Source organism: Nesoenas mayeri, assembly GCF_963082525.1.
Source record: "Nesoenas mayeri genome assembly, chromosome: 3".
NCBI classification, from domain to species: Eukaryota; Metazoa; Chordata; class Aves; order Columbiformes; family Columbidae; genus Nesoenas; species Nesoenas mayeri.
Window position 1 is genome coordinate 222,785 of NC_137544.1, and position 24,172 is coordinate 246,956.

Sequence of the window (24,172 nt, forward strand, 5' to 3'; positions counted from 1 at the left end):
TTGGGGTACAGCACACGATAGGGGGCGCCCGGGAGCTCAGTGCGTGAAGGCCGTGAAGGGGCGGTGTGGTCCCGTGCGGTGGCCAATGAAAGCCCGGCAGAGGGCCGGTGGGCGGGGCTAAGGTTATATAAGGCGATGGGCGGTGGGGGCCGCGCTGTGTGAGGACGGGGGACCGGGGGCTCCTGCCGCGGGCAGCCCGTCCTGTGTCCCGCTGGGGGCTGCTCTGTCCCGGCTGCGCGGAGGAGGCGGTACCGCCCCTTCCAAGTCCCCTGTGCCCCTCCCCATCCCCCGCCGTATGATGAACGTGCTCGGAGCGCGGCTGTCTGGGACGGCTAGCGCCTCCCTCCCCCTGCGGCGGCAGGGCGAGCCGGCCCGTGAAGGGCTGCCGCAGCCCCCGGGCTGTGCCGGGATGGCGCAGAACCGGGCGGTCCCGGGTGCCGCTGGCAGGCGGGGTCGGGAGCGCCGGCCGAGCCCCGCGGGCCGGAGGCCGCCGCGCGGAGCGCGCTTCAGGTCCCTGTGGCGCGCTAGCCACCGCCCGTCTCTATGGTAGGCGCTTCCGGCCCCTGCGCCGCGGGTTGAGCGCCGTCCCCCGTGGCGACTCTATAGCCCGCGCTTCCGGCCGCGCGACTTCCGCTCGGCGGTGGGTGGTTCCGCCGCTCCCGCTCCGCCGCCCGCGCTGGGCCCGTCCCGCCGCCGCTCCCGCCGCCGCCACCGCCGCTCCGGCCGCTCCCGCCGCCGCTCCCGCCACCGCCGCTCCGGCCGCTCCCGCCGCCGCTCCCGCCGCCCCCTCCGCGCAGGGCCGAGGGCCGGGCCCACCGGGGGAGGCCGCCGCGGCGCCATGGGCGCCTACCTGTCGCAGCCCAACACGGTGAAGAGCTCGGGGGACGGCGCCGGGCTCGGGCCGCGCCCGCTGCACTTCGGCTTCAGCGCCATGCAGGGCTGGCGCGTCTCCATGGAGGTGAGCGTGTGCGGGGGCTCCGGCCGCACGGCCCGGCCCGCTGGCCCGCGGTCGGTCCGGCCCTCCCGGCGGGGCCCGCCCGGCGCAGCCGCCGCTCCGGGGCTACCGCGGCCCGGCCGGAGCGGCCGCTCGGCCCCGCTCTGCGGAGGCATCGCCCGGGCGCTCTGGCTCGTACAGCCCGAGACATCGCGGCGGGGAACGGGAGTCCGGGACAGGCAGGACGGGGCGGGGCGGCGCCGGGGAGGGCGGACGGAGGGTCCCAGGAGGAGCCCGGTTTCTGCCCGGGCAGGCCGGGAGCGCCTGCCTCTCCTCACCCTCCCTGCCGGGGGTTCTCTCCTGGGCGGGCTCGCCCGCTCTCCCGCTGCTCTCGCGTCCCGCGGGCAGCGCTGGCGCCGCCGTCCCGCCAGGCTGGTTCCGGGGCAGGTGGATCGCCAGGAGGGGGGTGTCTGGCTGCAGGAGCCGCGTTTGCTCCCTGGCAGGGCGCCCGCTGGAGCTGCGCCGTAACGCGGCTCGTGCAGGGGCGAAGTCGAGCTGCTGGGACGACTTTGTCTCATCAGCGGTTGTTAGTTCATTGAATTTAACGCCCTCCGTGAGTACCATGAATGCACTGGTTTATTTTCCCTTCCAGGCAGCGAACAGGCTAAGTTAGACCTGGATTAACGTTAGTCCCCGCACCCTGTCCCAGGTAAAGCAGCCCCGTGGCTCAGCCGCAGGGCTGTCCCGTTCCGACTGCTGCGGGTTTGGTTTCTGCAAATGTGGTTTCATGGCCGCACTGTCAGGTCCTTCGCTGCTGCTGAAATGTTACAGCAGCCTCACTGGTGACAAAAGAGTGACTGGGTGTTTTTCTGTGTGCACCAGAATCCTGTGGAACCCCAGGCTCCGGTTTCCAGGGCAGAAGAGGTGGTAGAATTGACGCTGTGCTCTCAGGACAGGCTGTGTGTGTGTGTGTGCGTGCGCGCGCCTGGCTGACTGTGAGTGACGGTGTCTCAGGACAGGCTGTGTGTGTGTGCCCGGCTGACTGTGAGTGACGGTGTCTCCAGCTGACTGTGAGTGACGGTGTCTCAGGACAGGCTGTGTGTGTGTGCGTGCCCGACTGACTGTGAGTGACGGTGTCTCAGGACAGGCTGTGTGTGTGTGCGCGTGCCCGACTGACTGTGAGTGACGGTGTCTCAGGACAGGCTGTGCGTGTGTGCGTGCCCGACTGACTGTGAGTGACGGTGTCTCAGGACAGGCTGTGCGTGTGTGCGTGCCCGACTGACTATGAGTGACGGTGTCTCAGGACAGGCTGTGTGTGTGTGCGTGCCCGACTGACTGTGAGTGGCGGTGTCTCAGGACAGGCTCTGTATGTGTGTGTGTGTGTGCCCGGCTGACTGTGAGTGGCGGTGTCTCAGCCGCTCTGTCCTGGTGACCCTTGGAGGCGTTAGGGGAGCGCAGCGGTGCCGCGGGATCCCTGCGCGGTGATCGGCTCCTGTGCGGGATGGGGGTGCAGGTCGCTCCGGTGTCCCCTGCACAGGCTGGGGTGTTCTGAGGAGGTGGGTGCAGGTCACTCGGGTGTCCGCTGCACAGGCTGGGGTGTTCTGAGGAGGTGGGTGCAGGTCGCTCGGGTGTCCGCTGCACAGGCTGGAGTGTTCTGAGGAGGTGGGTGCAGGTCACTCGGGTGTCCGCTGCACAGGCTGGGGTGTTCTGAGGAGACGGGTCAGGTGCGGGAGAGCAGCGTCGCCCGGTCTGTAGCGCTGGTGGGCTCGGGCGTCCCTCCGGTGGGACGTGGACTCACCGTGTTGCTTGTTCGAGGTTGGTCTCGCCGCTGTTGACCCTCGCGGGCGCTGACCAGAGCCCGGAGCTCGCGGCTGTCCCGGGCTCCGCGCCCCGCGGTGCTGCTGTGCCACGGGCACCGGCGCTGCCGTGGTTTAGCTGCGATCACAGCGGGCAAGGAGCCGGCATTAGTGCTCGTGGTGCGAGTTGAACCTGCTGCACGTGACTTCTGAGTCTGATGGGAGAGCACCGTGTTGTTTTGCATACAGCTGAGCGGAACTGGATTTCTGTTGCATTTTCCTGCGTTCCAGTGCTGTGTGCTGCTCTCTGTGTCTTGGTTTGTGCGCTTTGCCTTTGCTGGTCTTTAGTTGTACTTTTGCCCGTCTGTGAGGCCTGGGGAAAGCTCCCAGCAGATGCTCACGCTCCGGCTTTAGCTCTGCCCCATGTTAGTGAAGCCGCTCAGGGTGCGTACGGGCGGGCAGGACGTGGCATTTTTAGGTAGCAGAAATTTGTGTAAAGGATTAACTTATATTTCAGGAGCCCTCAAGTGAGGAGGCTCTGAAGAAATACTGCAATAAAAACCCACTCTCAGTCCAGAGAGGTGGCTTTGTGGATAAGGAAATGTTTGGGGCAGACGAGGGACCCAAAGGACAGGGATTCTAAAAAGCCAGTGTTGGGTACTGTGAAGCAAACGAGAAAAGGGGAGAAGCTGCAGACGCTTCATGGTGCGGAGAGGAGAGGTGCAGGGCACTGCGGGGCTGGATGGGACCACAGCCACCCCTGAGCACAGCTGCGTTTCACTGCTGAGCTCAGAGCAACAGCCCTTGCTTCAAAAAGGGCAAGAATTTGGTTCAAAATATGGAGGCTTGTCACACTAACTCTCAGTTTTTGATCGTTCGCTAATTCTGACTGAGTTTGCTGTTCGGTGTTTCAAACACGCTGTTTTCCACAGTGCTGCAGTGGCCACGGGGGTGGCTGGGGAACACGCGGCGTCACCAGCCCCAGGGGCACAGGCAGCAGAGAGCTGGTGGCCAGGCCTGCGGAGCAGCAGATCGCGGTGACCTGCAGGACAGCGGCTGCGGCAGCAAGGATGGAGACGTGTGACTGAGAGCCTCTGGTCGTGGTCAGCCAGCTGCTCTCTGGGTGCTGGGGACACCAGGGGGTGACAGCAGCCTGTCACAGCCAGCCGGCTGCTCTCTGGGTGCTGGGGGTGACACCAGCCCTGTCACTGCCAGCTGGCTGCTCTCTGGGTGCTGGGGACACAGGGGTGACACCAGGGGTGACACCAGCCCTGTCACTGCCAGCCGGCTGCTCTCTGGGTGCTGGGGACACAGGGGTGACACCAGGGGTGACACCAGCCCTGTCACTGCCAGCCGGCTGCTCTCTGGGGTGCTGGGGACACCAGGGGGTGACAGCAGGGGTGGCAGCAGCCCTCCGGAGCGGTGCAGGGGTGGCAGCAGCCCACCGGAGCGGTGCACGGGGGGACAGCAGCCCACCGGAGCGGTGCAGGGGGGACAGCAGCCCGCCGGAGCGGTGCAGGGGGGGCAGCAGCCCGCCGGAGCGGTGCAGGGGTGCCGGCAGCCCGCCGGAGCGGTGCAGAGGTGCCAGCAGCCCTCCGGAGCGGTGCAGGGGGGACAGCAGCCCTCCGGAGCGGTGCAGGGGTGCCGGCAGCCCGCCGGAGCGGTGCGGAGCTGGCGGGCGGGTGGGTGCTGCGCACCCAGCGCACACGCGTGTTGCTGCGGGCTCCGGGTCCCCTCCCCAGCGTTCGCGTCACTTGCTCCGAGCGAACTGCTGCTCAGTCACCTGAGACTTACCCCAGTTACCTCGTTGTGCTTTTGCCATCTCACTCACTTCTGTAAGTGCTCTGAACAGTGAGCATAAAAATGCTGGTTCTTATTTTCATTCGCTGTTTCCAGCAAGCGCTCTGGTTAAATTTCCTACGGTATAATTCAGAGTAATTTTTTTTGTTCTGAACTCTGATTTAATCTGCCTGTTCAGACACGGTTTCCATCACATTGTCAAGAGTTTCATCGCACTGAGTGCAGCACAGACCCAGAACCTCGCTCTACCTGTTTTCCTCAGCACTCGGTAGCAGTTGCAGGGGAGCGGGGTCCTGAGGGGCTCTGGAGGAGGCGCTGGCCCCGGCGCTGGGGATCCATCCAGAGCTTCCACCTGCAGGAAGCGCAGTGTTCTGGGGCGGCTGCAGCGCCTCTGACTTCCAAGGTGATGAACTCGAACCACGCAGAGAGACTGGATCGCACTGGTTGAAATATCACCATTGCTCTTGCAAAAGCCTGGGAGGTGCGGTCAGGGCGTAAGCTGGTGGGTGAGGGCTTGAATTTAAAGGAAGCTTGGGAGATTAGTGGGGCAGGAGGAGGGTTTTGGGAGAGCGATTCACCCCATCCATGGTTTAGGAGGAGGTTCAGCCCATCCATGGTTTAGGAGGAGGTTCAGCCCACCCGTGGTTTAGGAGAGAGGTTCAGCCCACCCGTGGTTTAGGAGAGAGGTTCAGCCCACCCGTGGTTTAGGAGAGAGGTTCAGCCCACCCGTGGTTTAGGAGAGAGGTTCAGCCCACCCGTGGTTTAGGAGAGAGGTTCAGCCCACCCGTGGTTTAGGAGAGAGGTTCAGCCCACCCGTGGTTTAGGAGAGAGGTTCAGCTCATCCGTGGTTTAGGAGGAGGTTCAGCCCGTCCGTGGTTTAGGAGGAGGTTCAGCTCATCTCTGGTTTAGGAGGAGGTTCGGCCCGTCCGTGGTTTAGGAGAGAGGTTCAGCTCATCTCTGGTTTAGGAGGAGGTTCAGCCCGTCCATGGTTTAGGAGGAGGTTCAGCTCATCTCTGGTTTAGGAGGAGGTTCAGCCCGTCCGTGGTTTAGGAGGAGGTTCAGCCCGTCCGTGGTTTAGGAGGAGGTTCAGCTCATCTCTGGTTTAGGAGGAGGTTCAGCTCATCTCTGGTTTAGGAGGAGGTTCAGCTCATCTCTGGTTTAGGAGGAGGTTCAGCCCGTCCGTGATTTAGGAGGAGGTTCAGCTCATCTCTGGTTTAGGAGGAGGTTCAGCTCATCTCTGGTTTAGGAGGAGGCTCAGCTCATCTCTGGTTTAGGAGGAGGTTCAGCTCATCTCTGGTTTAGGAGGAGGTTCAGCTCATCTCTGGTTTAGGAGGAGGTTCAGCTCATCTCTGGTTTAGGAGGAGGCTCAGCTCATCTCTGGTTTAGGAGGAGGTTCAGCTCATCTCTGGTTTAGGAGGAGGTTCAGCTCATCTCTGGTTTAGGAGGAGGTTCAGCCCGTCCGTGATTTAGGAGGAGGTTCAGCTCATCTCTGGTTTAGGAGGAGGCTCAGCCCGTCGCCGTTCCAGGTTTCGCTGCACCAGCCTCGCTCGGTGTCTCCCCGTGGGGTGGGAGGGTCGGGCCCCTGTGAGGTCTGGGTGGTGCCACCTTCAGCGCCGCTGCTCTGAGACTTGAGGAGCGAGAGGGCACTGTGTGCGCGGCTCGGTGCTGCTGTTTGTGGTGCGGGGGCGCAGGGAAGGCTGGACGCGGTGTGAGTGGAGCCTGCGGTGCCCCGGGACGTGTCCTCCCTCCGGTCTGCCCCGCAGGTTTCCCGGGTCCCGGACGGTTGTGTTGCCTGAGGTGGTACCGGGGTTCATACTGTACCATGGGGCTTTGGGGCTTGCACTGCCAGCTGCCCGGTTGCTTGTCCGTGGCTACGCTGCTGAACCGGCACTGAGAGGGGCCGGCGCTGGCCGGGCATGGGGCCAGCACGGGGTCACGGGGCGGTTTGGGCTGGAGGGCCCTTCCCAGCCCCCCAGTCCTCTGCCATGACAGGGACACCTGCACCAGCTCAGGCTGCGCAGAGCCCGTCCGGCCTGGCCTGGGATGTCCCCGGGGACAGGACAGCGCCATGCTGGAGCATCCCACGTGGCCAGAAGGGCAGGAAGGAGCGTCTGTCCCAGGAGGTTTTCCAGCCCGGTTGGTTGTTCCCGCGGGACGTGGTGACCGTGTCCTGCCAGGCCGCCTGTGGCCGGGCTGGTGGCACGGGCCCCGCTGCCGTCTGGGACCTGGCGAGCAGAGGCAAGGCCTGCGGCTGCTTGAAGTCCTGACGCCCAGAGACCCCGTGTTTGACGTCTGGCTTCATCACTGGCGTTTCTTTTTGTGTGGCTCTTGTTTGGCGAGAATGGGGCAGAGCATTGGTGGGAGCAGCCAGACCCTACGGTGACCCCGAGACGGCTGCATTTGTCTGTGTGGGAAGCGGCTTGCATACTGGTACCAGTTTAACTTGTACTTCTGTAGTTACGCTCAGCTGGACAGTCCTCCGTGAAGGCACTGGCTTGTGCAGCGGAGCACAGCTTGGCGCCTTGTGTTCCTTACGGACTGAGCCGCTGCGGCGACACGGGCCTCACGGGTACCCCGAGCACAGGGCCGGTTCTTCTGAGCCTCACGGGTACCCCGAGCACAGGGGCGGTTCTGCTGAGCCTCACGGGTACCCCGAGCACAGGGGCGGTTCTGCTGAGCCTCACGGGTACCCCGAGCACAGGGGCTGGTTCTCCCCAGCGCACAGGGGCTGGTTCTCCCCAGCGCACAGGGGCTGGTTCTCCCCAGCGCACAGGGGCTGGTTCTCCCCAGCGCACAGGGGCTGGTTCTCCCCAGCGCACAGGGGCTGGTTCTCCCCAGCGCACAGGGGCTGGTTCACCCCAGCGCACAGGGGCTGGTTCACCCCAGAGCACAGGGGCTGGTTCTCCCCAGCGCACAGGGGCTGGTTCACCCCAGCACACGGGCTGGTTCACCCCAGCACACAGGGGCTGGTTCACCCCAGCGCACAGGGGCTGGTTCACCCCAGCGCACAGGGGCTGGTTCACCCCAGCGCACAGGGGCTGGTTCACCCCAGCACAGGGGCTGGTTCACCCCAGCGCACAGGGGCTGGTTCACCCCAGCGCACAGGGGCTGGTTCACCCCAGCGCACAGGGGCTGGTTCACCCCAGCACAGGGGCTGGTTCTCCCCAGCGCACAGGGGCTGGTTCACCCCAGCACACAGGGGCTGGTTCACCCCAGTGCACAGGGGCTGGTTCACCCCAGCACACAGGGGCTGGTTCACCCCAGCACAGGGGCTGGTTCTCCCTAGCCCGGCCATGTCTGGAGTTGTACCACGGTCTAGAGGGGTTTCCAGCCCGTGCCCAGGTGGTTCCTGCTCCAGCACAGAGCACCACAGCATTACGGTCCCTGCCCCTCTTTGGGGACGGATGCTCACCACGTGAGCTTTCGGGGATGTGAGAGGTTTTCTGACCGCTCTGGCTGTCCCTCCGGATTTGGGAATGCCGTGTCGGTGCCGATAGCCTCCCTGCTCCCTTCTCCCTCTTTCTGCGGGGTCCAGTGCAACCTGTGTCATTCCAGGCTTCTCTCTCTCTTTCAGGACGCACACAACTGCATCCCCGAGCTGGACAGTGAGACAGCCATGTTCTCGGTCTACGACGGACACGGAGGTAACTGCATCCCCTCTCACCAGGGCCCTTCAGGGCTGCTCTGGCAGGGTCTGTCTGTCCTTGGGAATCGGGCTCCTCTTGGGACGCGTTTCCTTTGGTAGATATCATCAGCTAAGGTTCCGAACCTTCCTCGGGGTTTCCAGGAGGAAGGTCATGGGTTAACAGGAAATTGAAATGAGGTTTGTGTTCTGTCTCTGAAAACGTTTGCAATGGCTGTTTTTGTGGCGGATGAGCTGGACGGGGCCGCCACAGCGGTGACTGCGTGAGCTCAGACCGCAGGTCGGGTCTGGTCCGTGTGTTCTGGTGGCTGCAGAGCCGCTGGTGAGGGAAGAGGCAGATGGCTCCCTGATCCCTTCCCGCCCCGCGCACGGGCTCCCGGGCTGCGGGTCGCAACCGTTCATCTTACACGTGCTCGAGCCTTCTTGATGGACTCTTCGGGAATTTGTCTGATTACGTTTTAAACCAGATTTATGTGTTTGGTGTTTATTTGTGTAGGATCTTTTGTATAAAACTTAATTTGTTATTTGAAAAAAGGCTTTGACCTAAATCTGCTGCCTGATAATTTCGCGGCAGTGCCCCCAGTGCTCACGAGGAGTTAGTGAGGGATCCCTGCGTTAGCACGCTTCACCTTCAGCAGTGTGGACTCGGTGTCCTTTCTTCCAGTCAGAAGAGCCCTGGACCAGTCTCTGCTGCGCAGGGGTCTGTGTGGTTAAACACCAGTGGGTGTTGTGTGAAACACACGTTGCACCGCGGGTCGTGCTGGGGACTCCGCGCAGGCGCCGAGGCGCCGGGGCCGTGGGGCCCGTCGGGCTGCGCTGCCGGCCGTGCCGTGGGCTCCGCCGCCACGGTTGCACCCGTCGCGGATCTGCGCCTCTGCCCGTGTCCAGGCTGCGCACACACCCTGAGCTTGTTCTCACATGAGTGTTTCTGCTTTATTCTCTGCTCTTTTGTAACGGTTCCTAACGACGTGTTTGCCGGTTTGATGTAAAGCTGACGTTTCAGAGCTCTGTCTCCAGCTTCTTCCAGATCTTTCCTAAGCAGTAACAGACGGATTTGAGTCCATCCGATGTACACATGGAGGTTCTTGTTTTTATCGGTGAGGAATCTCATCTGCCAGTATCACGTGAAATCACAAGGTCTTGCTCTTGACGCTTCATTTTGTAAGTTATTTTAGTGTTGATGACCCGGGATGATCCATCGCTTCCCACTGCCCTCTTTTCCGGATGGTTTGTGTAGGTGTTGGACACCGCGAGTCCCCGAGGAGCCGCGGCCGCCCCCTGTCCTGGGCCCCGCTGCTCCTCTCACACCTGGCTCCGCCCGGGGCGGCTGCTGTGGAAAACACTTGATGGTGTGTTTGAAAGCTCCTTGGAGATCTGTATGGAGTAGATTGACTAAACCGCCGTTCTCCTGCTCGAGGACCCTCTGAGCACACACTGACCAGTTAGAGATGTTCTCTGCGTGTTTAACCTCTGCCCATCCCACTGTGTGTGTCCATGGACCTGCTAATTCCGTTTATTGCCATTTCTGCAGCGTGCTGCGTTCACGTACCAGGTGTGCTGGTCTGGGGCGCTGTGAGCTCAGGTTCCACTGAGAAGAGCCTGGCTCCATCCTCGCGGCACTCACCTTTTATATACTTACAGACGTTAATAAGGTCCCTCCTTAGCCTCCTCTTCTCCAAACTAAAGAGCCCCAGCTCCCTCAGCCTTTCCTCACACGGGAGATGCTCCACTCCCTGCAGCATCTTGGTGGCTGCGCTGGACTCTCTGCAGCAGTTCCCTGTCCTGCTGGAACTGAGGGGCCACAACTGGACACAAGATTCCAGGTGTGGTCTCCCCAGGGCAGAGCAGAGGGGCAGGAGAACCTCTCTGACCTACTGACCACCCCCTTCTAACCCACTCCAGGTACCATTGGCTTCCTGGCCACAAGGGCCTAGTGCTGGCTCATGGTCACCCTGCTGTCCCCAGGACCCCCAGGTCCCTTTCCCCTACACTGCTCTCTAATATGTCATTTCCCAACCTATACTGGAACCTGGGGCTGTTCCTGCCCAGATGCAGGACTCTACACTTGCCCTTGTTAAATTTCATCAGGTTATTCCCGCCCAGCTCTCCAGCCTGTCCAGGTCTCTGATGGCAGCACAGCTTCCAGTGTCACCACTGCTCCAGCTTGGTGTCATCAGCAGACTTGCTGATAGTGCACTCAATTCCCTCATCCAAATCATTGATGAATATATTGAACAATACTGGCCCCAGCACTGCCCCCTGAGGCTCTGCACTGGATACAGGCCTCAACTGCACTCCGCACCATTGACCACCACTCTCTGGCTTCTCCTTGAGCCAGTTTGCAACCCACCTCACTGCTCTATTGTCCAGACCACCCCTCCTCAGCTTAGCTGTGAGGATGCTGTGGAGACTGTGCCAAAGGCTTTACTGAAGTCAAGATGACCACATCCACTGCTCTGCCATCATCCATCCACCTTGTTACATTCGCATAGAAGGCTATGAGGTTGGTCAAGCATGACTTACCCTTGGTGAAGCCATGCTGACGGCCCCTAATGACCCTCTCATCCTTGATGTGCCTTGAGATGGCACCAAGGACAAGCCGTTCCATTACTTTCCCGGGGACAGAGGTGAGGCTGACCGGTCTGACCTCCGCTCGCCCTCCGCTCCCCTGCGCCTCAGCCGCTGCTTTTCACCTCCCTGTCACCGGGGTCCCCACTGACACGCGCTCCCCGTTTCCGGAGGTCAGCGCTGTCACAGCGCGGTTTCCGTTCTCCTCCCAGGGTGCTCCATTTGGACACAAGCCCTGTTGTGTTCTCCCGTCTGCATGCGGAGCGATGGGTGTCGCCTCTGATCTGCCTTCGCGCCCTGCCGCCCTCTCGCTGTCTCAGGGTGCGACTTCATACTCGGGTCCTAAAACTTTTCCTCTTTTGGCGTAGTATTCCGGTCCATAGCGATCCTGTGGTATTTGTTGTTAGCTAGTTTATTTGACTCTGAGCTTGCTTTATTTTACATTCTAATGGTGTGTATGTGCCCAAATCCAGAGCAGATCTGGAGTGGGATCTGCGCTCAGCCCTGTGAGGATGAGGTGGGATGGGTTTGTGCATGTACATGTGCTGGGAAGGATCTGATGTAGGAACCTGTGTCTCCGGAGGCCCTTTTGCTGCCCATGCCCGTGCTCACACGTGTCCGGACGCGGCCGACCCTGCCGGGTGCCGGCAGCCTTGCTGGAGTGCCCGTGCAAACCAACTCGCTTCCCCGTTCCACCCGAATGCGGCTCCTGCCTTTAAACCTGAACCAGGCGCGGTTCCGTGAGCGGCACTCGGCGGTGCAGAGGCGCGCTGCGAGCCCCGGGCTGCCGCGCCGCGCCTTCCTGCCCGTCTGCGCGCGCGCTCGGAGCTCCGCGGCTCTTACACAAACAAAAGCGGTCCCTTTCTGTAAGTTTTTAGGAACACAGAAGTATGCATTCTGGAGAATCCTTCAGACATTTATTTTTCACTGAATTCAGAGCTACACGTTGCATATTTTACTTTAGCCTCCTGAAGACTGATGGGAGCAGCTCAGTGACCAGCTGCACCATGTGCTCCTGCCCCGGTGCCCCCCGCCTGCTGCCGTACGCTGATGGGGGCAGCTCAGTGACCAGCTGCACCGTGTGCTGCTGCCCCAGTGTCCCCCGCCTGCTGCCGTACGCTGATGGGGGCAGCTCAGTGACCAGCTGCACCGTGTGCTGCTGCCCCGGTGCCCCCCGCCTGCTGCCGTACGCTGATGGGGGCAGCTCAGTGACCAGCTGCACCGTGTGCTGCTGCCCCAGTGTCCCAGGAGCATCCCGCAGCGCGTTCGGATCTGCTGGCCGCTTTCCTACCGCGGTGCAGCGCGGCGCCCCCGTTGTGCCGGCAGGCACGCTGCTCCAAGCAGCCCCAGCTCATCGGCCCGTCTGGAAGAACCGTCGCTGTTGTCATTCACTGCTCTGTCTGTAATTTTCTCATAGGAATTGTGTTTTGGCTCTTCGGTCGGGATGTCGCAGCGTGGTCTGCAGGCAGACCTTCAGGAACACAGACAAACAGCTTCCGACGCGGTTCCGTGTCCAGTTGGTAGCTGGCAGCTCTTTGTCCTATTCAGCACATGCTGTCTTGAAAGTTTAACTTCTTAAACAGACTGCTCTCTTATATACATATACAAATACGTAAGCTATATATAGTATAGTATATTATTAGAATATGTATGCAAGTTATATACCTTACCTAAATCTGTTGCATCAGTGTGTTTAGTTTTATTACCCCAAATCGTGGTATCTTTAAGAGCGAGTGTTGAGCTGGATTGGCAAGACCTGGTTCCATGTCAATGGACCTTAACTGTCTGTCCTGTTCATTTGTGATCTGCACAGGCTGCCGGTCACTTCTCTTCCTGAGGGCCGGCTTGGTGTGATTGCCTTTAACTGCAATGCAGGGGTCCCGCCTGGTGTCCCTTTCGTCAGTGTTCTGAGAGCACGGCCAGGACAGAGCTCCGGCGCTTTGCGTGGGTCCGCGGCGCCGATGTTTCTGCAGCGCTGTTCTAACGGCGACTGGTTTGCGAGGTTTCTGTTCTGTGTCAGTGGCACTTGATCCCCTTCTGCAGCCGTGTTTGAAAAGTCCCTTGTCTGCTGGTTCTGTCTGTCTGTCTCTCAACTCTCGCCACCCCTTCTCTCCGCACCGCGTGCCCTCGGCCTCTCCCGTCGCTGCGCTGATGGTGGCAGTGTCACCCGCTCGCGCTTCGCCCTCAGCTCCTGCTCCGCTGGCAGAGCTGTGCCCCGTGTGTGTCCCCGCTCCCCGCGTGTCCCTCTCCGTGTGTCTGTGTGTCCCCCTCTCTTGGTGGCAGGGGAGGGAGCTGGGACGCGCGGGCAGCGCCGCCCGTGCAGACGCCGCCCCGCTCTCTCCGCGCCAGCCGTGCGCCGTACAAGGCTGCCGGGCTGCTCAGGTGTCATTTCCCGTGGTGCTGACTCCTGGTCCCCCTCCTCTCCTCCGCGTGCTGGAGATGACGTGCGGAACGAGCTGTTCCATCGCTCTCCCGGGTGACGTGGGGCTCACCGCCCTGTGGTTTTCTGGGTCGCCCTTCGTGCCCTGTTTGAGGGCTGGGGTGGAGTTGGCTTTCTTCCAGTGCTCAGGCACCTCTCCTGGTCTCCGCGGCCTTTCGAAGGTGCTGGAGAGCGGTTTAGCAGCCACGTCGGCTCCCTCGGCACTTGCGGGTGCGTTCCGCGGGGCCCAGGCGCTCGTGGCTGTCCGGTTTGCGTAACCCACCTCTAGCCTGACCCTGCTTGGCCAAGGGCAAGTCTTCCTTTTGCCAGATGTTCTCACATCCAGTCTGAGATCCTCGTTACTTTTTGTGTCGATGACGCTCTGAGGGTGAGCTCGTGCTGACCAAACGCTTCCCTTTCCTCTGCCTGTTTATCCCGTGCTGACGTGCAGAGCAGCTTTCTAGGCAGGATGGGCCTGAGCGGTTGTCCTGAGTGCCCGCGCGGGCCGTTCCGTCGGGAGGCTCGTGGAGGTTTGCTGGGTGCGCAGCGCGTCCCGCTGCGCTGGAGCCGTCGGGAGCTCCCGGTGCGGTTGCTGACTGTCCCACGCTGGGTTCGTTCTTCTTCGTGTCCCAGGGTGTGCCGAGGAGCTCAGTTCCCAGGAGTGTGTTTGCTGCGGGCAGGACCAGCCTCTTTAACCAATTCTGCTCTCTTTCAGGAGAAGAAGTTGCCCTGTACTGTGCCAAGTATCTCCCTGAGATAATCAAAGACCAGAAGGCCTACAAGGAAGGCAAGCTGCAGAAGGTGAGCGTCTCGCCCTGCCCTGAGCACCGACGCCGGGAAGGCCCTGGCTTAGGTACCGAACCCCTGCGTAGGGCCCTGTCCCTCCGAGGTCTGTCTGCGTGGCTTCTGTTGCGCTTTCCCTCCTCGTTTCTAGGAGCTGATTGGTGTTGGTTGCATTTTCAAAGACAAACCTCCTTCTGTTTTCCAGCTTTCTTTTATTTCCCCCTCTTTTGGGTTTTCAGGCTGGTTGCAGTCAGAGGCGTGGGCTGGTTCTCGGTGGTGCTGGTGGGCTGTTCTCGTGGGCAGGGGTGGCTCTAGTCAGGAGGTTCGTGTCCGTTCCCACCGGGCGCCCCTGCTGCCGTTCTCCCCCGGCACCGATGTCTGACGGACGCAGCTGTCCCTGGGGATCTGCAGAGCCTGCGGGGGGGGACGGCCGCGCACACCCAGACTGGGGACAGCCTAGAGAGCAAACTGGAACCAGTTTGTGGCTCATGCTCATGCCGAAGCACCCCAGTATCGTGTTTCACCTATCCCATGATCTGGAGGATGCGGCAGAGCGTCCCCTCGGTGACACAGAGCCGGGACATGGGCCGTGCTGCTCAGCAGTGCAGAGGGGTCTGCAGAGGCTGGCGGAGCGGGGGCAGGAGCGGGAGCGGGAGCGCGTGAGGCTCGGCCAGGGAAAGCGCAAAGTGCTGCCCTGGGAGGAGCCGCCGCGGAGCACCGGCGCGTGCCGGGGCTGCTGCACGCCGGGCTGACCGCGAACCGGCAGCCTGCCCTCGCTGCAACGGTGGCGAATGGTGTCCTGGGCTGCGCCAGTGTTATCAGGAGGGGCATGGAGGGGATGGTCCTTCCCCCTGCTCGGTGCTGGGCCCAGCGCTGGGCTCCCTGGTGCAGGAGGGACACGGACAGACTGGAGAGAGCACAGCGAGGGGCTGGGGGAACTGGGGGAACTGGGTCTGCTCAGCCTGAAGCTGGGATGGGGTGGGGTGGGGTGGGATGGGATAGGGTGGGATGGGGTGGGGTGGGATGGGATGGGGTGGGATGGGATGGGATGGGATGGAGTGGGATGGGATGGGATCCAGGTGTGGAAGCAGCTGCCGGAGGGCGGGCAGAGGGAGCCGTGCTCTGCCAGGGGTGCCCAGAGATGGGACCAGAGGCCGTGGGCACAAACTGGCCCTGGGCGGGTCCCTCTGAACATCGGGAAACGCTCTTTCAGCGTGAGGGTGACCCAGGGACAGGCCGCCCAGGGCCGTGCTGCGGTCCCCATCGCTGGCGCTCCTCAGGAGTCGCCTGGGCACGGTCCTGGGCGGCAGCTCGGGCTGCCCCTGCTGGAGCAGGGGCTGGATGAGGTGACCCCGCGGTCCCCGCCGCCCTCAGCTGTCTGTGATTCCGTGTGCCGCGCGGTCTGAAGAGACGCGATCGCCCAGCGCGACACACGGGCGGCCTGCGGGGATGGTGAACTGTGCACGCTCTCATGTCTGTGTTCATATGTAGGCCCTGGAAGATGCTTTCTTAGCCATAGATGCCAAGCTCACCACTGAGGAGGTGATTAAAGAGCTCTCTCAGATGGCTGGGCGACCCCAGGAGGATGAAGACGAGAAGGAGAAAGTTGCTGATGAAGATGATGGTAAGTCAGATACCACCAAGCAGACCAGACAGGAGCAGCAGGACAGGGACGGGACCAGCTGGGCCAGGTCCCTTCAGCACAAGGTTTCTGTCCGAAGTCCGAGTTATCTCGTCTGGAGTTGAAGGGCCAGCCCCGCGCTGTGCACCGCTGGTGCCGGCGAATTCTGAGCCCCTGGGTACCGTGATCCTGGTGTGACAAACCGCTCGGTTGCAGTTTTCTGTGGGGCCAGTCCATGGGGCACGGAGTCCTGGGTGCGTGAGGAGCCTCCCAGCTGTGGAGCGGTGACGTCCAGCTGTGGAGCGGTGACACCCCAGCTGTGGAGCAGTGACATCCCAGCTGTGGAGCGGTGACGTCCAGCTGTGGAGCGGTGACGTCCAGCTGTGGAGCGGTGATATCCCAGCTGTGGAGCGGTGACGTCCAGCTGTGGAGCGGTGATGTCCAGCTGTGGAGCGGTGATGTCCAGCTATGGAGCAGTGACATCCCGGCTGTGGAGCAGTGACACCTCAGCTGTGGAGCAGTGACACCTCAGCTGTGGAGCAGTGATGTCCAGCTGTGGAGCGGTGACATCCCAGCTGTGGAGCAGTGATGTCCAGCTGTGGAGCGGTGACATTCCGGCTGTGGAGTGGTGACACCCCAGCTGTGGAGCGGTGACATCCCAGCTGTGGAGCGGTGACATCCCAGCTGTGGAGCAGTGATATCCAGCTGTGGAGCAGTGACATACCAGCTGTGGAGCGGTGATGTCCCGGCTGTGGACTGGTGACATCCCGGTGTGGAGCGGTGATGTCCCGGTGTGGAGCAGTGATGTCTCAGCTGTGGACCAGTGATATCCCGGCTGTGGAGCGGTGATGTCCCGGTGTGGAGCAGTGATGTCTCAGCTGTGGACCAGTGATATCCCGGCTGTGGAGCGGTGATGTCCCGATGTGGAGCAGTGATGTCTCAGCTGTGGACCAGTGATATCCCGGCTGTGGAGCGGTGGTGTCCCGGTGCGGGGCGGTGGCGTCCCGGTGTGGAGCGGTGATGTATGTCCCGGTGCGGGGCGCTGGTGTCCCGGTGCGGGGCGGTGCTGTCCCGGTGCGGGTGGGACAGGGCCCTGGTCCCCAGCGGTCCTGAGTGTGCCGCTCCACCAGCAGCGGATCCCGCGCGCTGTCGGCTCAGGGTGGGCTCGCTGTCCTGGAGCTGGAGCGACGCGATTCCGTCCCCTGAGCGCCATGTGCTCCCGAAGTGCTGGGTGGTTTGCCCTCGTTCTCCAGCTGAAGGGACAAAGCGGGTTTGGTTTGTTTGGCTGGGTTATCTTCTCTTTGCCCTGTACTTCCAGGAGTGTTTGGGGTATGGGCGTTTCTTTTCCTTTGGGGATTAATTAGCGAAGAGAATTATAACCAAGGGTATGTCAGGAGGGAAACGTTCGTCTTTAGCTCCCAGTTCAGGGCAAGCCGTCCTGGTTTCTGCGCAGCGCCCCCTCGGGAGGTGCTGATCCCCACCTGAGCTGTTCTGTGCTGTCAGCTGCTGGGATCAACCGCTGAACCGAACCCTGTCCCCACTGCAGCATTAATGGGCAAATCCACCCGTGGAGGGGCCACTCATGTTACATGCGGCGCTTTGCCGCCCAGCCTCACGGCCACGCAGCGGCGCTGCGCTGCTTCAGGGCACCCCGGGGCCTTTCTGAGCCCGGCTTAAACCATCCGCAGCACAGACCTGCTGTGCTGAGCCCGGCTTAGACCCTGTGCAGCACAGACCTGCTGTGCTGAGCCTGGCTTAAACCATCCGCAGCACAGACCTGCTGTGCTGAGCCCGGCTTAGACCCTGTGCAGCAGGAGCTGCTGTGCTGAGCCTTAATTAGACCCTGTGCAGCAGGGAGCTGCTGTGCTGAGCCTGGCTTAGACCTTATGCAGCAGGGAGCTGCTGTGCTGAGCCTGGCTTAGACCTTATGCAGCAGGGAGCTGCTGTGCTGAGCCTGGCTTAGACCTTATGCAGCAGGGAGCTGCTGTGCTGAGCCCGGCTTAGACCCTGTGCAGCAGGAGCTGCTGTGCTGAGCCTGGCTTAGACCCTGTGCAGCAGGAGCTGCTGTACTGAGCCTGGCTTAACCCTGTGCAGCAGGAGCTGCTGTGCTGAGCCTGGCTTAGACTCTGTGCAGCGGGAGCTGCAGTGCTGAGCCTGGCTTAACCCTCTGCAGCAGGAGCTGCTGTGCTGAGCCCGGCTTAGACCCTGTGCAGCAGGAGCTGCTGTGCTGAGCCTGGCTTAGACCCTGTGCAGCAGGAGCTGCTGTGCTGAGCCTGGCTTAACCCTGTGCAGCAGGAGCTGCTGTGCTTAGCCTGGCTTAGACTCTGTGCAGCAGGAGCTGCTGTGCTGAGCCTGGCTTAACCCTGTGCAGCAGGAGCTGCTGTGCTGAGCCTGGCTTAGACCCTGTGCAGCAGGAGCTGCTGTGCTGAGCCTGGCTTAGACCCTGTGCAGCAGGACCTGCTGTGCTGAGCCTGGCTTAGACCCTGTGCAGCAGGAGCCGCTGCCGGCCCAGCAGTGCTGCACGGGTGCTGTGCAGCGCCATGTCCTGCTTTCTCACCCTCTGTGTCCTCACCCTCCCCTCTCCGTTTCTAGTGGATAACGAGGAAGCTGCTCTTCTGCATGAGGAAGCCACCATGACCATTGAGGAGCTTCTCACACGTTACGGACAAAACTGCACCAAGAACCTCAAAAGCAAGCCCTCGCCTCCAGCCGGGGAGAGCGCTGCGCAGGGGACAGGCAAGCAGCATGATGGGGAGACGAGTATGAATGGAGAGGCTGAGCCGGGGGAGCTTCCCGACCACAAGGAGCGGAAGAACGGGAAGCCAGACGAAGAGATCACGGGTATTTCCTCCACCTCAGACAAAGCCAGCGCTGGAGGCAACAGCCCTGCTCTGCAGAAGCCTGAACTAGGCAAAGGTGACGAGGCCGTCACCTCTTCTACTGGGGAGGCCGGGCCCTCCTGCTCCTCTTCGGGAAAGCCCCAGCGCACAACCAAATCCAAATTTTTTGAGGACAGTGAGGATGAGTCAGATGAGGTTGAGGAAGAGGAGGAAGACAGTGAGGTAGGAAACAGCGCCGGCGCAGAGCGGCCATCTGGCCGGCAGAACGCGTTGCTTACTGCGGTACTCGAGCTGTGGGCCTCTGGCTCGTCCTAGGGCCGTCCTGGGAGCAGGTTTTCAGGCTGAGACATTGAGACCCATCTCACGGGAGTGTCGGGGGCTGCGCAGATGACGCTGGAGGAACGCGCCCTCATCTGCGCAGCGGCCGTAGCGCATCGCCCTCGGTCCTGCTGCATGCGCCATCCCTCCATCCGCTGCGGCCGCCGAAACCGGCTGCTCTGATGGTGACATCAGGCGTGGGGAGCGCACCAGGTCACCTCGCTCCTGTGGGGTGAATGTCACCTGTCCCCAGGGCGGAGGGACCGGCTGTCTGGGGAGGGCGCTGCACGTGTCCTGCGTGACGCCCGGTGCTCTCTCTTGTTTCTTGTAGGAATGCAGTGAAGATGAGGATGGTTACAGCAGTGAAGAGGCAGAGAATGAAGATGATGAAGATGACACCGAAGAAGCAGAGGAGGATGAGGATGAAGAGGAGGAGATGTTGTTACCAGGCATGGAGGGGAAGGAGGAGGTGCACACTCTGTTCTTGTGTTTGCAGCGTCGTGGAGCGGGGGCAGCGGGGGGGACTCAGCAGGGAGCTGTTTCCGTTGAGATGGGATAAAGCGCCTCTTGTGCTCTGAGGCCGCCGCAGCGGCCCACAGCCCGGCCTTGCGCACAAGGCTGAGCGGCGGCGATGGATCTGTGCAGGTTGGGATCGCAGGGGTGACCCCAGCGCTGCGGTTCTGGGCCCAGGAGCCGCTGCGGGGTTGGCACGGGCGGCGCCGCGCGGAGCTGAGCTCGCCGGCCGGGGCTGGGGCTCCGCAGCCCGTGGCGCTGCTGGCGGGCGCTGCGGGGACCGGTGCTGGCAGAAGGGACCGCGGTTTGCAAGGGCCCACCTCTGCCTCAGGGGACGCCCTGGGGGCAGCGAGGCTTTGCTGGAGCTGGGGTGCAGCAGACGTGCTGAGCACTGCAGACGCCGAGCTGCTGGTGCCATGTGGGGCTGGGACGGCCCCGGTGCCTGACCCTGTCTCGCGAACGCGCTCCAGTGTGCCGGGCTTTTCTCCCTGTTCTGTGTGTGCTCGTGGGAAGAAGGAAAGAGACGCAGCACCTCGGGTTTGGGACGCTGGGGGCTGTGGTGACCGCGCTGTTCCCGTATAGCCCGCACGGAGCGGGAGGAAGGAGTCTCACCAAAGCCATTTCTCTTGCAGCCCGGCTCTGACAGCGGGACAACGGCGGTCGTGGCGCTGATCCGGGGCAAGCAGCTGATCGTGGCCAATGCCGGCGACTCGCGCTGCGTGGTGTCGGAAGGTGGCAAAGCTGTCGACATGTCCTATGACCACAAGCCGGAGGATGAGGTGGAGCTGGCCAGGATAAAGAACGCTGGTGGCAAGGTCACCATGGACGGGAGGGTGAACGGCGGCCTCAACCTCTCCAGGGCCATCGGTGAGCAAAGGGGCGAAGCTGGCGGGTGCTCGGGACACGCGCTGCCAGCGCCTGCCCGCCGCCCCGCTCCAGGACCAGGTTTTGACTGGGCAATGAGCAGAACCTGTTCAGTGTCTGGAGCGGTGAGACTTCAGTCAGAAAGCACCTCATATAAACCGTGTCAAACCCAGCCTGCTGGCTCTTGCACAGGCCTCTTCCCGTGGGGGCTGCGAAGGGCCCCGCGTCGTGCCCGTGTTCCGAGCTGGCCGTGCCCTTCCGCTGCGCGAGCGCCGTCCCCTGGCTGCAGCGCCCTGGGCAGCGCCGGCTGCCGTTCCTGCTCGTCTCCTGGTCTCTCACGAGCGGTGCTGGCGTTACCGGTGGCTCAGGAAACCGGGCATGTCTGTCAGCAGCCAAACACGGTGCTGGTGGCTGCGGCCCGAGCAGGAGACGCGTGGGAGGCATTAAGGGTAGTGAACAACACTGAGAACGTGCTGGGAAACACGTGGAGAAGAGAAGGGACTGTCAGCAGCTCAGGGTGTGCCTGGAGAGTACCTGCAGAAATGATCATTCTGGGTAAAGAGATAAAGACACATTTAGAGCTCAAACTAGGAGCTTGTTTATCTAGGGAGACACCGGCATTTCCACCTGCTACTTTGCGGTGGCCACAGAAGTCCCTTCCTAGGATGTGATTCCAGCTAAAGGTGCTGGTTGGAGCTGTGGGTCGGTTTTCTGCAGCTTTGGCTTCTGGGGCTTTGGGAGGAGCCGGGTGAGGCAGCGGGACGCGGCCATTGCTCTGAAATACCCGGCCCAGCAGCCCGAGCTCCTGCAGAACGAGCGCCTGTGTTAGCGCAGCAGGGCGAGGGCGGGCCGAGCTGCGCGTCTGCCCCGAGGCGTGGGGCGGCTCGTCCCGCCGGCACCACCGGGGGTCCCCACCAGGGCCGCGGGGTCCCCACCGGGGTTCCTGGGTCCCCACCGGGGCCGTGGGGTCCCCACCAGGGCTGCGGGGTCCCCACCGGGGTTCCTTGGTCCCCACCGGGGTTCCTGGGTCCCCACTGGGGCCGCGGGGTCCCCACCGGGGCTGCTGGGCTGCGGCGCCCGGGGTCTGGGAAAGCCGCGCTTGGCTTGGGGTGCAGAGACGCCGAACTGGCAAAGGCACCTCTTGCCTCTCGCACGGTGACAGCGCGTTGGTTCACCGGGGCCGGTGCCGTGAGCCGCGGCAGTCTGTGTGGACCGGCTGTGCGGCAGGAGCGCGGCTCCCGCTGCGGGCTCACGCAGAGCCGTCCGCCCCCTCTCCGCTGCAGGCGATCACTTCTACAAGCGCAACAAGAATCTCCCTCCGGAGGAACAGATGATCTCTGCCCTGCCTGACATCAAAGTGCTGACAATAAACGACGACCACGACTTCATGGTCATTGCCTGCGATGGGATCTGGTGAGTCGCGCGGGGCGGTTGGGTGTCTGCTCTGGTCGTTCTCTGGAGCCGGGTCCTGGGGAGGCCTGAAGGCCCCGGTGCTGCTCGGCCCGGCGAGACCGCTCCCTCGCTGCCTCTGCAGGAACGTGATGAGCAGCCAGGAAGTGGTGGATTTCATCCAGTCCAAGATCACCCAGAAGGACGAGAACGGAGTCTTGAGGCCGCTCTCCTCCATCGTAGAGGAGGTAAGGCCGGAGCTTCGCCGTCCGGCAGCGCGCAGCACGTCTGCGCCCGCCCTGCCTCGCCCTGTCTCTGCTCCGCCCCGCCACGCCCTGCTCTGCCCCGCCCTGCTCTGCCATGCCCCGCCCTGCTCTGCCCCGCCCTGCCACACCCTGCCCTGCTCTGCCCCGCCCTGCCACACCCTGCCCCGCCCTGCTCTGCCCCGCCCTGCTCTGCCCCGCCCTGCTCTGCCCCGCCCTGCTCTGCCCCGCCCTGCCACACCCTGCCCTGCTCTGCCCCGCCCTGCCACACCCTGCCCCGCCCTGCTCTGCCCCGCCCTGCTCTGCCCCGCCCTGCTCTGCCCCACCCTGCTCTGCCCCGCCCTGCTCTGCCCCGCCCTGCTCTGCCCCGCCCTGCTCTGCCCCGCCCTGCTCTGCCCCGCCCTGCTCTGCCCCGCCCTGCCACACCCTGCCCTGCCACACCCTGCCCTGCCACACCCTGCCCTGCTCTGCCCCGCCCTGCTCTGCCCCGCCCTGCTCTGCCCCGCCCTGCTCTGCCCCGCCCTGCCACACCCTGCCCTGCCCCGCCCTGCCGCACCCTGCCCCGCCCTGCCACACCCTGCCCCGCCCTGCCCCGTGTGCTGTGCCCGGGGAGCCTGGCAGCACGCGGGCTGCACCGCTGGCTGGAACGGGAGCGGAGACGGCTCTGAGCCGGGAGCCGGTCCCTCCAGCGCCCCAGCCGGTGCTCCCGACCGCGTCCGGAAAGCCGGGGCTGCCGCGGCTGTTCTGTGCCGTGTCCGGCTGTGAACGGCGTGTGAGCGCAGCCTGTTCTGGCCGCTGCCAGGCGCCAGAGCGGGCCCAGTGCCTGTGCTCTGCGCTGACCTGCCCGCGCTGTCCCTCCTCAGCTGCTGGATCAGTGCTTGGCTCCAGACACCTCAGGGGACGGCACCGGCTGCGATAACATGACCTGCATCATCATCAGCTTCAAACCCCGTAACACACACCCACCTGCTGACAGCGGGAAGCGGAAACTGGAGGACACGGCAGCGCCGGCAGCACCACCAGAAGAGAACGGCGGTGACAGCAGCAAGAAGGCCAAGCTGGAATAGCAGAGCTCGCACGGGGACTTTGCTGTGCGCTCACCAGACTCTCGTTTCTTAAACATGCTGAACTCAAGACTCCAAAGTCTTGTCCTTTTTTAGCCTTAGCAGAGGCCTTGTTTGTCCATGTCCGGGGCGGGGGCGGGGGGCGGGTCTGGTTATGAGGGCATGTCACACCGTTCATGTGTAACCATTCCAGCGGGAGCCGCGGGCGCAGCAGCCCGCGGGCAGGAGGGTGTCCCCCCAGTGTCTCCATGTGGTTGTTGCCATTTCTGTGCCTGTGAATTTCTGTTCAGAGGGAAGAACTTTTTCACCGTTGAGGTTTTTTTTAATCTGCACCCGATTATTTAAGGCCCTTTCTGTTCATATTTGTGAAACAATCCGGCTGTGGTGCTGCCGCCACACCCTGTTCTGTTGTACACTTCAATCAGTACTTTTTTCAAACTAAAAGCCCAGAAAACGTAGCTGGTCCATGGTCCTTGGTTCTTTCCTGGAGCAGTGGGGTGAGGAAGGTGGGATGGGGAGGAGAAGGTCTGCCCCTGGTGTTGTGGGTGCTGTGAGGGACGTGTCTGCAGCTCGGGAGCACCGGCCCCTCCGCAGTGCCGTTATAGGGCACCGGCCCCTCCGCAGTGCCATTATAGGGCACCGGCCCCTCTGCAGCGCCGTTGCAGGGCACCGGCCCCTCTGCAGTGCCGTTATAGGGCACCGGCCCCTCTGCAGCGCCATTGCGGGGCACCGGCCCCTCTGCAGCGCCTGCGGCCCCTGCATTGCCCTGGGGCGGCTCAGGTGAGGATGGTCTGTTCGCACAGAGCAGGAGACGCAGCTCTGGAGACAGTTGTGTCTGCTGAAGGGACGGGGACCCGTCGTGTCCTGAGCCAATGTGCCTGCTGCGCCCCAAACGGCTGCGTGCTCTCCCCAGAGCGGGACAAGAGGCAGCTCCTGCCCCGGGACGCTGTAAAGCTCGAACAAGGTGCGTGAAGTCCCTGGGCTACAAACAACCGATGGGAACAGCGGCAGCTGCCCCGCTCCTCCCGCCCGGTGTGGGCAGCTCGGGCGGCGCGGGTGAGGTTTGCAGGGCCAGGTCACCGGCACAGCCACCCGCAGCTGCCGCGGGGCCGCCGGGTGACTGGGCCGCCGGGTGACGGGTCTGCCCTGGGCAGCGCCTCGCACCGCGGGCCTCCTCTCCTCTCCTCTCCAGACCGGCTCCCGGCCCGGGCGGCTCCCTCCGCCTCTGCAGCTGGGGCAGCCTGGACCCGGCCATCCCGCGTCCTCCTTGAGCTCCTCCCGCTGCCGCGAGCTCCGGCCCCTCTGTGCTGCGGCTCTCCGGTGACTGCGTGTCCAGACCTGACCCGTTTTAGTCCCT

At 63.0% G+C, this 24,172-nt stretch overlaps 1 protein-coding gene across 1 annotated transcript; it reads left to right on the forward strand.

The window, feature by feature from the left end:
• Positions 1 to 171: 171 nt before the first annotated feature.
• On the forward strand, positions 172 to 22,938 carry PPM1G (protein phosphatase, Mg2+/Mn2+ dependent 1G). The gene is made up of 10 exons (XM_080342197.1): positions 172 to 958; positions 8,105 to 8,174; positions 13,876 to 13,961; positions 15,435 to 15,567; positions 18,157 to 18,626; positions 19,054 to 19,191; positions 19,868 to 20,102; positions 21,383 to 21,512; positions 21,634 to 21,736; positions 22,615 to 22,938. The coding sequence occupies exons 1-10, from the start codon at positions 839 to 841 to the stop codon at positions 22,816 to 22,818; spliced, it is 1,689 nt and encodes a 562-aa protein (XP_080198323.1). The 5' UTR covers positions 172 to 838; the 3' UTR covers positions 22,819 to 22,938.
• The last annotated feature ends 1,234 nt before the right edge of the window (positions 22,939 to 24,172 follow it).

Coding starts and splice junctions, on each gene's coding strand:
- PPM1G (XM_080342197.1), top strand. CDS start 839: ATGGGCGCCTACCTGTCGCAGCCCAACACGGTGAAGAGCTCGGGGGAC. Junction 13,962..15,434: donor AGGAAGGCAAGCTGCAGAAG/GTGAGCGTCTCG, acceptor GTTCATATGTAG/GCCCTGGAAGATGCTTTCTT. Junction 19,192..19,867: donor GCATGGAGGGGAAGGAGGAG/GTGCACACTCTG, acceptor TTTCTCTTGCAG/CCCGGCTCTGACAGCGGGAC.